This window comes from Macaca fascicularis, chromosome 16 (assembly GCF_037993035.2).
Source record: "Macaca fascicularis isolate 582-1 chromosome 16, T2T-MFA8v1.1".
In the NCBI taxonomy this organism is placed as follows: Eukaryota; Metazoa; Chordata; class Mammalia; order Primates; family Cercopithecidae; genus Macaca; species Macaca fascicularis.
The window spans coordinates 38,329,337-38,342,589 of NC_088390.1; the positions used below are offsets into that span (position 1 = coordinate 38,329,337).

The following is a 13,253-nucleotide window of genomic DNA, read 5'->3' on the forward strand; positions in this document are numbered from 1 at the left end:
AATGGCGTAAACCCGGGAGGTGGAGCTTGCAGTGAGCTGAGATCTGGCCACTGCACTCCAGCCTGGGCGACAGAGAGAGACTCTGTCTCAAAAAAAAAAAAAACAAAACAAAAAACAAAAAAAACCACAACCAAAAAACAACAAAACCCAGGTGTCACCACCCAGAAGCTTGTGGACTAATGAGGGATCCAAGAGAGAGTCCCACGAGATGACCAGCAGAACAGCAATTCTGGCACAAGTCCAAGAAGGGTGTTGGCAAGTGTTGTCTGTAAGGATGGTAGTGAATAAGCTGGGCTTGGGCTTGCCAGACCAGAAGGTATCTGTCACAATAGTTGTGACTATATGTAATAAAACCTTATGGGCAGGGCATGGTGGCTCACACCTGTAATCTCAAGAAGCTGAGGTAGGAGGATTGCTTGAGCCGAGGAGTTCCAGACCAGCCTGGGCAACATGGCAAAACCCTGTCTCTACAGAAAATACAAAAATTAGCCGGGCATGGTGGCGAACCTGTGGTCCCAGCAAATTGGGAGGTTGAGGTGGGAGGATCTCTTGAGCCAGGGATGTGGAGGCTGCAGTGAGCAGTGATCGCGTCACTGCACTCCAGCCTGGGCGACAGAGTGAGACCCTGTCTCAAAAAAATAATAATAATACAACCCGGGCAACATGGCAAAACCCCTTCTCTACAAATACACAAAATTAGCCGGGCATGGTAGCATGCTCCTGTAGTCCCAGCTACTTGGGAGGCTGAAGTGGTAGGACTGCTTGAGCCCGGAAGTTTGAGGCTGCAGTGAGCAGAGATCATGCCACTGCACTCCAGGTTGGTGACAGAGTGAGACCCTGTCTCAAACACAAAAACAAAACAACAACAACAAAAATAATAATAATAAGGAAATGAATAAATAAAATGTGTTGCATAGATAGAATGCCCAGGAAAGAAAGGGAATGAATCAGATCTATATGTATCATGAATGGCTTTTGAAAAAAAGTGAGGCGGGGTGTGGTGGCTCACCTCTGTAATCCCAGCACTGTGGGAGGCTGAGATGGGTGGATATCGAGATCAGGAGTTCAAGACCAGCCTGACCAACATGGTAACCCGTCTCTACTAAAAACACAAAAAAATTAGCCAGGCATGATGGTGCGAGCCTGTAATCCCAGCTATTCAGGAGGTTGAGGCAGGAGAATCACTTGAACCAGAGAGGTGAAGGTTGCAGTGAGCCAAGATTGAGCCATTGCACTCCAGCCTGGGCAACAGAGCCAGACTCCATCTCAAAAAAAAAAAAAAAAAAAAAAAACCCAAAAACCATGTTGAATGAAAAAAGCAAATTGGCTGGGCATAGTGGCTCACCCCTGTAATCTCAGCACTTTGGGAGGCCGAGGAGGGTGGATCACCTGAGGCCAGGAGTTCCAGACCAGCCTGGCCAAGATGGCAAAACCCTGTCTCTACTAAAAATACAATTAGCTAGACGTGGTGGTACACACCTGTATTCCCAGCTACTTGGGAGGCTGAGGCAGAATTGCTTGAACCGGGGAGGTGGAGGTTGCAGTGAGCCGAGATTGTGCCACCGCACTCCAGCCTGGGTGACAGAGCCAGACTCCATCTCAAAAAAAAAAAAAAAAAAGCCCAGCAAATTGCTGGTGGAGGGCGGTGCCGGGCGCAGTGGCTCACGCCTGTTATCCCAGCACTTTGGGAAGCCGAGTTGAGCGGTCAGGAGTTGAGAGGTCAGGAGTTTGAGACCAGCCTGGCCAACATGGCGAAACCCCCTCTCTACTACAATACAAAAATTAGCCCCACGTGGTGGCACGCGCCTGTAGTCCCAGCTACTCGGGAGGCTGAGGCAGGAGAATCGCTTGAACCCGGAGGCAGAGATTGCAGTGATCGGAGATCGTGCCACTGCACTTCAGCCTTGGCAACAGAGGGAGACTCCGTCTCAAACAAACAACAAAAACGATACACTCAAACAAATGTAACAGGCTATATTTAATATAATTGCAACTTTAACGTAAAAAAAAAGAAAAGAAAAAGAGCTATTTTACCAAGGACCCGCCAACATGGGGCGCGTTCGCATCAAAACTTTGAAGTAAAGAAGGCGGCCCCGGTCATTATAGAAAAGTACTACATTCGCCTGGGCAAAGACTTCCATACGCACAAGCGCGTGTGTGAGGAGATCGCCATTATCCTCAGCAAGAAGCCCCGCAACAAGATAGCAGGCTATGTCACGCATCTGATAAAGCAGATTCAGAGGGGGCCAGTGAGAGAGAGGTATCTCCATCAAGCTGCAGGAGGAGGAGAGAGAAAGGAGAGACAATTGTGTTCCCGAGGTCTCAGCTCTGGATCGGGAGATCATTGAAGTAGAATCCTGACACTAAGGAATGCAGAAGATTTTGGACTTCGGCAGTCTGTCCAACCTGTAGGTCACCCAGCCTACAGTTGGGATGAATTTCAAAACGCCTCGGGGAGCTGTTTGAGTCTTTCTGTAATGCTGTAATATTTTCAATAAACCTGGGACAATGGAAAAAAAAAAAAAGAAAAAAGAAAAAGTAAAGGCTAACCAAACCCATGAAAACAATGCAAATGGTGCATGAGATTAGAAACCAGAAAATTACTGGCACCCTGCGAGGACTGAACACAGGCCAACCAGATGAAGCAATGACTGCCTTTCTCGGCTGTTCCAGAGGACGAAATCCACAGAAGAAATGCCTCCTTAGTCGAATAGGTACTTCGACTTTTACAGGTATAAAAGTCGAATTTCGGATCCTGAGTAGACGTATATTGAGGTAGAAGGCTCGACCAAATATTAGCATTTTATTGTACATGGTAACAATGTAAATTATTTCCTTTTTCTGCATTTTCCTCTTTAAAGAGGGACTAGCCTAGGGCGTTAAGAGTCTAAATTTTAATTCTGTCAACAACTGACTAGGTGACTTAGTGAAATCACGTCCTCAACGGTGAAACTGATAGTACAGAAGTTCAAATTTCCAAATTCCCGGGTTGGCTTTCAATTCCACCATGCGATGGTTCCGCCCCCCGCGAGTTCGCCAAGGGAGTTATTTTGGCCCTCTCGGCTCACCGTCCGCGCAGCCTCCAGAAACAGCAGTAAACTCCGCCCCTTGCGCTCAGGACGGCGCGAAAACCCAATTGACAAGAATTCCCTCCGAAGCTCTGTGGTCCGATCTGCGTTCCGCTTGCTTTCCCCCCCCAGGCCCGGTCCCGGTCCCGAGCGCTCAGCCTGGAGCGCCGGTTTCGAGGGCACCCTGCATACACTGGCCGTGCCTCAGGGATCTCGCTGCCCGCGCTTTCTCATTGCCTCTTTCCGTGTTCGACTCGGCTGATCTGGGCCCAGCCTCCGCTCCGGCTCCCTGTCGGTGGGCGCGGGGGAATCCTAAACGGATTCCCAGAAACTTGCAGAATCCCAGAAACTTGCTCCTACTGGAGCGGGCCAGCCTCTATGGCCTCCAGGCAGACCGGGCTGGACCGCGTAAGGTCCTAGGAGACGGGATTCCGGGAAACGGGGAGTATGGTGGGGGTCCTGGCCATGGCGGCTGCAGCTGCTCCCCCTCCCGTGAAGGACTACGAGATTGAGGTGAGGTTGAGTCGAGGATCTGTTGAGTTCCTTCCTCTGTCTTTTGGGGGACTGGGAGGTGGGTCTGGGGGGAGGTGATCCTGACCTTCCCTCTGTAAGGGGAAAGGTGGGACATTGTGAGGACCCACAGCTGTGACACATTTTGTGCAGCGGTTGCCAGAGCGTGTCGTTTTTTCGAGTCGTGACAAGTCCTGATAAACATTTGGATTGTGAGATATTTGCGGGGCACAGTAAATTGGGGACTTAAGATAACACGGCCAGTTCCCAGATCCCGAAATGCTAGTGGAACGTGATGTTTTGTGCTTCTGGCATGTCACAGAGGATCCCAGGGTCAAGTTCTGGGTTCGTGATACGGAATCACTGAACTTTAGCTCTGAAAAAGATCTTCAAGTTCAACTAGTTCATACATCCACCAGTGCTTGGAATGCCACTTTTTTTGGTCTACTTCGTTGTTATGCTGATATTCCTTTGCTAAATCAAGGCAGTTAGTTACTCAGCTTGTCTTCTGGTACTTGATGTACACAGTTCTTGATTTTTATGTGGTCTGTTTTATCAATCTTTCCGTTACAGTTTCTGGTTTTGGTGCCCTAATGCTAAGAAACCCTATTTCATAATAACGATACTTACCATTTAGTATGGTAAGGGTAAAAACATTATGCACATTATTTTGCTTAATAGCAACCCTATGGTCTATTATCTGTATTCTACAAATGAAAGAAGGTAAAAAGTAGCTAAAAGTAAGTTAATTTTTTTGAAAAAGTAAATGGAAAAGTTAAAAGTAATTTGCTTAACATTTTACACCAGTAAATGTCAGAGCCAGCATTTAACTTAGATTTGCCTGACTCCGGAGCCTCTGTATGTTGCGTTTCATACAATTGCAGTTTTATTTATTATTTATTATTATTATTATTTTGAGACGGAGTCTCGCTCTGTCGCCCAGGCTGGAGTGCAGTGGCCAGATCTCAGCTCACTGCAAGCTCCGCCTCCCGAGTTTGCGCCATTCTCCTGCCTCAGCCTCCCGAGTAGCTGGGACTACAGGCGCCCGCCACCTCGTCCGGCTAGTTTTTTGTATTTTTTAGTAGAGACGGGGTTTCACCGTGTTAGCCAGGATGGTCTCGATCTCCTGACCTCGTGATCTGCCCGTCTCGGCCTCCCAAAGTGCTGGGATTACAGGCTTGAGCCACCGCGCCCGGCCACAATTGCAGTTTTATAAATAATAATTCAATGGCGTTTTCTAATACACGTATGATTTCTTTTTCTTTTTTTTTTTTTTTTTTGAGACAAGGTCTTGCTCTGTCACCCAGTCTGGAGAGCAGTGGCAGGATCTCGGCTCATTGCAACCTCCGCCTGGCAAGTTCAGTGATTCTTCTGCCTCAGCCTCCCAAATAGCTGAGATTACATGCGTGCGCCACTACGCTCAGCTAATTTTTTGTATTTTTAGTAGAGATGAGGTTTCACCACGTTGGCCAGGCTGGTCTCAAATTCCTGACCTCAAGTGATTCACCTGCCTTGGCCTCCTGAAGTACTGGGATTACAGGTGTGAGCCACCACGCCTGGCCAAGGTTAACTTTAAAGCTTGTTTTCTTTCTAATGTATCACGTTTTTCACCTAAAGAAGGCTTCCTTTTTTTAATCCCATTACGTAAACCATTAGATCCGTGTTTAAAATTTATATTTTGTATTATCTTGCTTGAAATAAGTGCCTTTTTTTCCTTTTAAATTGCTAGCCATGCAAAAAGCGAAGGAAAGATGATGACAGATCTTCCTGCAAAACAATTACAAAATATTTATCACCACTAGGGAAGACTAGAGACAGGGTTTTTGCTCCACCAAAACCTAGTAATATTCTGGATTATTTTAGAAAGACCTCACCCACAAATGAGAAGACGCAATTAGGGAAAGAGTGCAAGATAAAGTCATCTGAATCAGTACCTGTTGACAGCAACAAAGACTGTATGACACCTTTGGAAATGTTCTCAAATGTAGAATTTAAGAAAAAAAGAAGGAGGGTTAATTTATCTCATCAACTAAATAGTATTAAAACTGAAAATGAAGCTCCAGTTGAAATTAGTAGCGATGATAGCAAAGAAGACTGTAGTTTAAATACTGCTTTTGTGGAGAGTAGTACTTCTGTTTTACTTTACAAGAAACAAGTAGAGGTACTTGCAGAAAACATTAAAGATACAAAAAGTCAACCAAATACTATGACCTCCCTGCAAAATTCTAAAAAAGTAAATCCTAAACAAGGGACCACAAAAAATGACTTCAAAAAGTTGAGAAAAAGGAAGTGCAGAGATGTAGTAGATCTATCTGAAAGCTTACCCTTGGCAGAGGAACTAAATTTGCTTAAAAAAGATGGTAAAGATAGTAAACAGATGGAGAATACTACAAGCTACTCTAGAGATAATGTAACTGAAGCAGCCCAGTTGAATGATAGTACAATAACTGTCTCATATGAGGAATTTTTAAGAAGTCACAAGGAAAATAAAGTGGAAGAGATACCAGACTCTACAATGTCAATTTGTGTTCCTTCTGAAACTGTTGAAGAAATAGTCAAAAGTGGTTATGTAAGTGAATCAGAAAACTCTGAAATGTCCCAGCAGGTACGCTTTAAGACAGTTACTGTTCTTGCACAGGTTCACCCTATTCCGCTCAAAAAGACAAGGAAAATACCCCGAATTTTCTTGAAACAAAAGCAATTTGAAATGGAAAATAGTTTATCTGATCCTGAGAATGAACAGACAGTTCAGAAAAGAAAATCTAATGTTGTTATACAGGAGGAAGAATTAGAATTGGCTGTTTTGGAAGCTGGAAGTTCTGAAGCTGTGAAACCAAAATGCACTCTAGAAGAAAGACAGCAATTTATGAAAGCATTTAGGCAGCCAGCATCAGATGCACTTAAAAATGGAGTTAAAAAGTCTTCTGATAAGCAGAAAGACCTTAATGAAAAATCTCTACATGAAGAAGGAAGAGATGATAATTCTAAAAAAATCATGGAAAATCCTGGTATCCAAATGGTTTCAAAAAATGGCAATTCACAGGCACACACTGATAAAGGAAGTTTTCCAAAGGAGAAAAATAAAAAGCTAAATAAGAAGAATAAGAAAACATTAGATACTGGGGCTATTCCAGGCAAAAACAGAGAGGGAAACACTCAAAAGAAAGAAACAACCTTTTTCTTAAAAGAGAAACAGTATCACAATAGAATGAGTTTAAGACAAAGGAAAGCAGAATTTTTCAAAAGCAGCACTTTATTTAACAATGAAAGTCTTGTTTGTGAAGATAGAGCAAATGATGACCTTCTAAAGGTTTCCTCTCTGTGTAACAATAATAAATCATCAAGAAAAACCAGCATACCGGTTAAAGGTATTAAGCTTACACATTCTGAAGCTGAATCTGAAGACAGGTTGCTAAATGTTTCCACGCCCAAGTCAACCAGAAGATCTGGAAGAATTAGCAGCACACCTACTGCAGAAACCATTAGAGGTATTGATTCTGAAGATGTACAAGATAGTAGTCCACTAAAGGCTTCCACTCCAAAAGCAGCCAACTTATCAGAAAAGCATAGTTTATATACAGCGGAATTAATAACAATACCCTTTGATTCAGAGAGCCCTATTAGGTAAGGTTTGTTTTTGTTCTAACGTTCTAGTATTCTGCATGTATTATTAGCTGGGGACAAAAATGCTTCAAGTATTGGAGGATATTTTTTTTTTTCTAGAACACAGCTGTTAATAAGAAGAATAACAGGATTTCTTTTTCTTTTTTTTTTTCTTGCTGTGTCACCCAGGCTGGAGTGCAGTGGGGCGATCTCAGCTCACTGCAACCTCCACCTCCCAGGTTCAATCAATTCTCCTGCCTCAGCCTCCCAAGTAGCTGGGACTACAGGCACCCGCCACCACACCCAGCTAATTTTTGTATTTTTAGTAGAGATGGGGTTTCACCATGTTGGCCAGGCTGGTCTTGAACCCCTGACTTCAATCCACCCTCCTGGCCTCCCAAAGTGCTGGGATTACAGTTGTGACCACCGCACCCAGCCTTGAAGAAAAAGAACAGAGCTTCAAAAATGCTTCTTTGTTTGCCACATTTAGTTAAAAATTTGTTTTAATTTTAATTTAATTTTATTTAATTTTGTTTTGTTTTATTTTATTTTGAGATGGAGTCTCATTCTGTTGTCCAGTCTGGAGTGTAGTGGCACGATCTTAGCTCACGACAACCTCCACCTTCTGGGTTCAAGTGATTCTCATGCCTCAGCCTCCTGAGTAGCTGGGATTACAGGTGCGTGCCACCATGCCCGGCTCATTTTTGTATTTTTAGTAGAGAAGGGGTTTTACCATGTTGGTCAGGCCAGTCTTGAACTCCTGACCTCAAGTGATCTGCCTGACTCAGCCTCCCAAAGTATTGGGCTTACAGGTGTGAGCCACCGCACCCGGCAAGTTTGACTTACTTTTGAATCAGTGGTTTGAAACTGATGGGAATTATTTTTTTTCTCCTGTTTCAGAACATTCCAGAAATTGGAGCCCTAGTTGGTTCTTAGCTACTAGCTAGCTAGCTATCTAGCTATCTATCTATCTATCTATCTATCTATCTATCTATCTCTATCTGTCTGTCTGTCTATCTATCTATCTATTTATCTATCTATCTATCTATCTATCTCTATCTGTCTATCTGGAAACAAGGTCTCACTGTGTTGCCCAGGCTGGTCTCCAACTCCTGGGGTCAAGCAATCCTTCCATATTAGGGTCCTGAGTAGCTGGGATTACATGCAGATGCACAAGCTCTATTTTATCTATATTTAATTGAGATTCTTTATGTTATAATCATGAAAATGTTTCTGAATACCTTATTTTTATTTCAGAATGAAATTCACCAGAATTAGTACTCCCAAAAAATCTAAGAAAAAATCTAACAAAAGATCTGAGAAATCTGAAGCAACTGATGGAGATTTTATTTCTCACACTAAAAAGGTAATTAAAATAGTAGAGTCCTATAAGTGCCATTCTGTTTCCTTAAAAAACAAACAAAAAAACCGCACATTACTATTGGAAGTAATGAGCCATAATAAAATTCATGTATTTTATAAATTGGTTAACTACAACTCTATGATGTTTTTCACTATTATCCCATTCCTCTAGTTAATTAAGATATCTTATTGTGAGGTGAAAGCAATTGATAAAGGCAGAGTATAATCTATTTATAAAAAGCTTTCTTAGTAAGTTTACATCGTGATCATTTTCCCTAACACTGACGATCTTAGTTTGGGCTGCTGTAACAAATTACCATACACTGAGTGGCTTAACCAACAGAAATGTATTTCTCACAGTTACGGGGATTGAGAAATGCAGGATCAAGGCGTCAGCTGATGCAGTGTCTGGTGAGGCTGTCTTCTTATTTTCTCACATGGTAGAGAACAGGTAGAGAGAGGGCTTCACCCTCATGACCGAATCACCTCCTAAAGGCCCTACCTCTTAATACCATTACATAGTGGGTTGATTCCAACATACGAATTTTCAGAGGATATATTCAGTCTGTAACACTGCCTGTAGGTCATGATTGAATTTTTCCTTTATTTCTGTAGATTAGAGACTCAAAAGCAGAGTTTCTCAACCTTGCTATTATTGACATTTTGGCTGGATAACTCTTTGCTGTGGAGGGCTGTCCTGTGCATTGTAGGATGTTTAGCAGCACTCTGGCCTCTATCCATAAGATACCAGTAGCACCCAACTAACTCCTGTATAATGACAACCAAAAATGTGTCCAGACATTGCTAAATATTCCCTGGAGGGGAAAATAATCATTTCCACTTGAAAAACTACAGCTCTAAAGGGAGAGATAAGATATACAAGAGTGGTTTAGTTGTTTCTGCAAAATAAGCTCTTTGTCCCCACCGTGGCAGAATTGGAGTACGTATGGGTATGTGTATTTCTTTTCTTTTCTTTTCTTTTTTTTTTTTTATTATTTAAGTTCTAGGGTACATGTGCATAACGTGCAGGTTTGTTACATATGTATACTTGTGCCATGTTGGTGTGCTGCACCCATCAACTCGTCATTTACATCAGGTAAAACTCAGAATGCAATCCCTCCCCACTCCCTCCTCCCCATGGGGTATGTATATTTCAAAAAAAGCCACCAAGGTGACTCTGAATTAATCCTTGGGTGAAAACAACTGCTACATTGGTATCTCCTTTGCTTCTATTTAGTAGCTGTCATTTTTTGGCATCTTACCACATTCTAGGCAGTGTGCTTAGTACTCACATCATTTATCTCATAAAGTAAATATTATTTAACCCTTTTTTATAGATGAAGAAACTTGCTGTTAGTTCATAGGATGAGGAAACATGTGTTTTTATTTGTGATTCTGGGAAGTGTCTTTCCTAGAGTTACACAACTATAAGCAGTTAGAAAGACGGTCTTTAGTCCCAGCACTTTGGGAGGCCGAAGCAGGCGGATCACCAGGTCAGGACATCGAGACCATCCTGGCTAACACGGTGAAACCCCATCTCTACTGAAAATAAAAAAATTAGCCGGGCGTGGCCGGGCGCGGTGGCTCAAGCCTGTAATCCCAGCACTTTGGGAGGCCGAGACGGGCGGATCACGAGGTCGGGAGATCGAGACCATCCTGGTTAACACGGTGAAACCCCGTCTCTACTAAAAAATACAAAAAACTAGCCGGGCGAGGTGGTGGGCGCCTGTAGTCCCAGCTACTCGGGAGGCTGAGGCAGGAGAATGGCGTGAACCCGGGAGGCGGAGCTTGCAGTGAGCTGAGATCCGGCCACTGCACTCCAGCCTGGGTGACAGAGCGAGACTCCGTCTCAAAAAAAAAAAAAAAAAAAAAATTAGCCGGGCGTATTGGTGGGCGCCTGTAGTCCCAGCTACCCGGGAGGCTGAGGCAGGAGAATGGCATGAACCCGGGAGGCGGAGCTTGCAGTGAGCCGAGATTGCGCTACTGCACTCCAGCCTGGGTGACAAAGCGAGATTCCGTCTCAAAAAAAAAAAAAAAGAAATATGGTCCTTAGTCTTTTGGAAAACATGCAAGATTCCAGCTGATTGTACCACAGCTAAAGGTTAAAAGTCTCTGTGGTGAACTTTGTCCCACATATTTTATTCTTAATTCTAGAGGACAGCTTCAACTTAATTTTTTTTAGAGATATTATGCCTTGGTTTGCCTCACGTACTACTTAAAATTGGGATTTAATGGTAAATTTTCCAGCAAGAGAAGTCTCAAATGTACCCAAATTGGGACCTTTATCCAAACTTACTTAGATCAATTATTTTATCTCATTCTCTGTCAATGAACCTCTTACCACAGGGCCCTTGTTGTTCTCTGAAGCCTTATCCAGGCTTGTGTACTAGCTCTAGGAGAAAATCTTAGTAATTTTCTGGGTGAGATTTTTCTTTTTTGTTTCTTTTTTCTTTTCATTTGTTATTTTTGTAGAGACAGGTTCTTGCTATTTGGCCCAGGCTGGTCTCAAACTCCTAGCCTCAAGCAATCCTCCAGCCTTGGCCTCCCACAGTGCTGGTATTACAGGCATGAGCCACTGTGCCTGGCCATATTTTTCATGTTTCTCTGAGAATAAGAGTAAACTGGTTCTCCTAACAGCTCCATATTCATAACAGCTTATTGTTTATCCTTTCAGATAATAGTTTAATAGTTAGATTTTTTCTCTCCAGACATTTTTCTCTGCTTAAATAGATACATCATTTGTTCTTTTTTTTGGTTCTTGGGTTTTTTTTTTTGAGACAGAGTCTTACTCTGTTGCCTAGGCTGGAGTGCAGTGGCGTGATCTCGGCTCACTGCAAGCTCCGCCTCCTGGGTTCACGCCATTCTCTTGCCTCAGCCTCCCAAGTAGCTGGGACTACAGGCGCCGCCACCCCGCCCAGCTAATTTTTTGTATTTTTAGTAGAGATGGAGTTTCATCATGGTCTCGATCTCCTGACCTCGTAATCCACCCACCTTGGCGTCCCAAAGTGCTGGGATTACAGGTGTGAGCCACCACGCCTGGCTGATATATCGTCTTTTTTTAAAGGGATCACATAATGTAAACTGTTCTGCCTCTTTCTGTGTGTGTATGCTCAATTCCAACATAAAAACTTGTTGAACTCAATATGGAAAGCACATTCTCTGGAAGATAATATTTAAATGCACATGGTCACATTGTATACCAATGGCAGTGCTAGGCCCAAAGGTCAGACTTTATTCTTACCTAATGCTCTTTTTCCGTATCATAATACCTTTTCAACCTTGTTCCAAAGGATTCAGTCTGAAATACTCTTTGTACTCTAAACTACTATGTTGTATTTTTTGTTTGTTATTTTTTGAGATAGTCTTACTCTGTTGCCCAAGCTGGAGTGCAGTGCCATAATCATGGCTCGCTGCAACCTCAACTCCCCAGGTGCAATCCAGTCTCTCACCTCAGACTCCCAAGTAGCTGGCACTACAGGCATCATGCCTGGCTAATTCTTAAATTTTTCATAGAGGCGGAGTCTTGCTATATTGCCCAGGCTTGTCCTGAACTCCTGGGCTTAAGTGATTTTCTCACCTGGGCCTCCCAAAGTGCTGGGATTACAGGCATGAGCCACTGCACCTGGCCTTATGCTGTATTTTTTATGTAATAGATCTTCTTGGTCTATCTGTCTCTGTTTCTCTATAGGTATGTGTCATGTATATACATAATGATAGACACAGTAATAAAGTATACTGTATAATTGCGCTATACGTGTTTGTACTCTTTCTTTTTTTTTTTTTTGAGATGAAGTGTTACTCTGTTCCCCAGACTAGAGTTCTGTGGCACGATCTCTGTCCCAGGATCTCTGTCCCGGGTTCATGCCATTCTCTTGCCTCAGGCTCCCGAGTGGCTGGGACTACAGACGCCCCGCCACCATGCTCAGCTAATTTTTTGTATTTTTTAGTAGAGACAGGGTTTAACCATGTCAGCCAGGATGGTCTCCATCTCCTGACCTCGTGATCCGTCTGCCTTGGCCTCCCAAAGTGTTGGGATTATGGGCATGGGCCACCGAGCCCAGCCGTCTACTTTTTTTTTTTTTATGAGACGGAGGTTCCCTCTTGTTGCCCAGGCTGGAGTGCTGTGGTACGATTTCGGCTCACTGCAACCTCAACTTCCCAGGTTCAAGCGATTTTCCTGCCTCAGCCTCCCAAGTCATTGGGATTACAGAGGCCCACCACCAAGCCCAGCTAATTTTTGTTATTTTTAGTAGAGATGGGGGTTTCACCATGTTGGCCCAGGGTGGTCTCAAACTCCCGACCTCAGGTGATCCACCCACCTTGGCCTCCCAAAGTGCTGGGATTAGAGGCATGAGCCATTGTGCCCGGCCTCTTTCTTCTTTATCACATATAAGAAGCTTGAGGCTGGGTGTGGAGGCTTACGCCTGTAATCCCAGCACTGTGGGAGGCTGAGGCAGGCAGATCACCTGAGGTCAGGAGTTTGAGACCAGCCTGGCCAACATGGCGAAACCCCATCTCTACTAAAAATGCAAAAATTAGCTGGGTGTGGTGGCGTGCACCTGTAGTCCCAGCTACTTGGGAGGCTAAGGCAGGAGAATCGCTTGAACCCGGGAAGCGGAGGTTGCGCTGAGCTGAGATCGTGCCAGTGCACTCTAGCCTTGGCGGCAGAGCTAGACTCCATTAAAACAAAACAAAACAAAACAAAACAAA

At 43.7% G+C, this 13,253-nt stretch overlaps 1 protein-coding gene and 1 pseudogene across 9 annotated transcripts in view; both read left to right on the forward strand.

Annotated features, from left to right (window-relative positions):
* The first annotated feature begins 1,284 nt into the window (after window positions 1-1,284).
* On the forward strand, window positions 1,285-2,620 carry LOC135967871 (small ribosomal subunit protein eS17-like; annotated as a pseudogene).
* A 490-nt stretch (window positions 2,621-3,110) lies between these two features.
* The window catches only part of ATAD5 (ATPase family AAA domain containing 5), a 71,556-nt gene continuing 61,413 nt past the window's right edge, over window positions 3,111-13,253 (forward strand). For 6 of the 9 annotated variants that reach the window (XR_010581771.1, XM_045375171.3, XM_045375175.3 and 3 more), the window contains exons 1-4: window positions 3,111-3,581; window positions 5,308-7,202; window positions 8,439-8,547; window positions 8,904-8,954. Coding sequence is in view for 8 of the 9 variants with exons in the window: in XM_045375171.3 (XP_045231106.1) it covers window positions 3,516-3,581; window positions 5,308-7,202; window positions 8,439-8,547; window positions 8,904-8,954 (2,121 nt within the window). In the remaining variant the exon portion in view is untranslated. Of the gene's footprint in view, window positions 3,582-5,307; window positions 7,203-7,286; window positions 7,859-8,438; window positions 8,548-8,903; window positions 8,955-13,253 lie in introns of those variants that run through there. The other 3 variants (XM_045375173.3, XM_045375174.3, XM_065531203.2) reach the window with 2 other exon arrangements.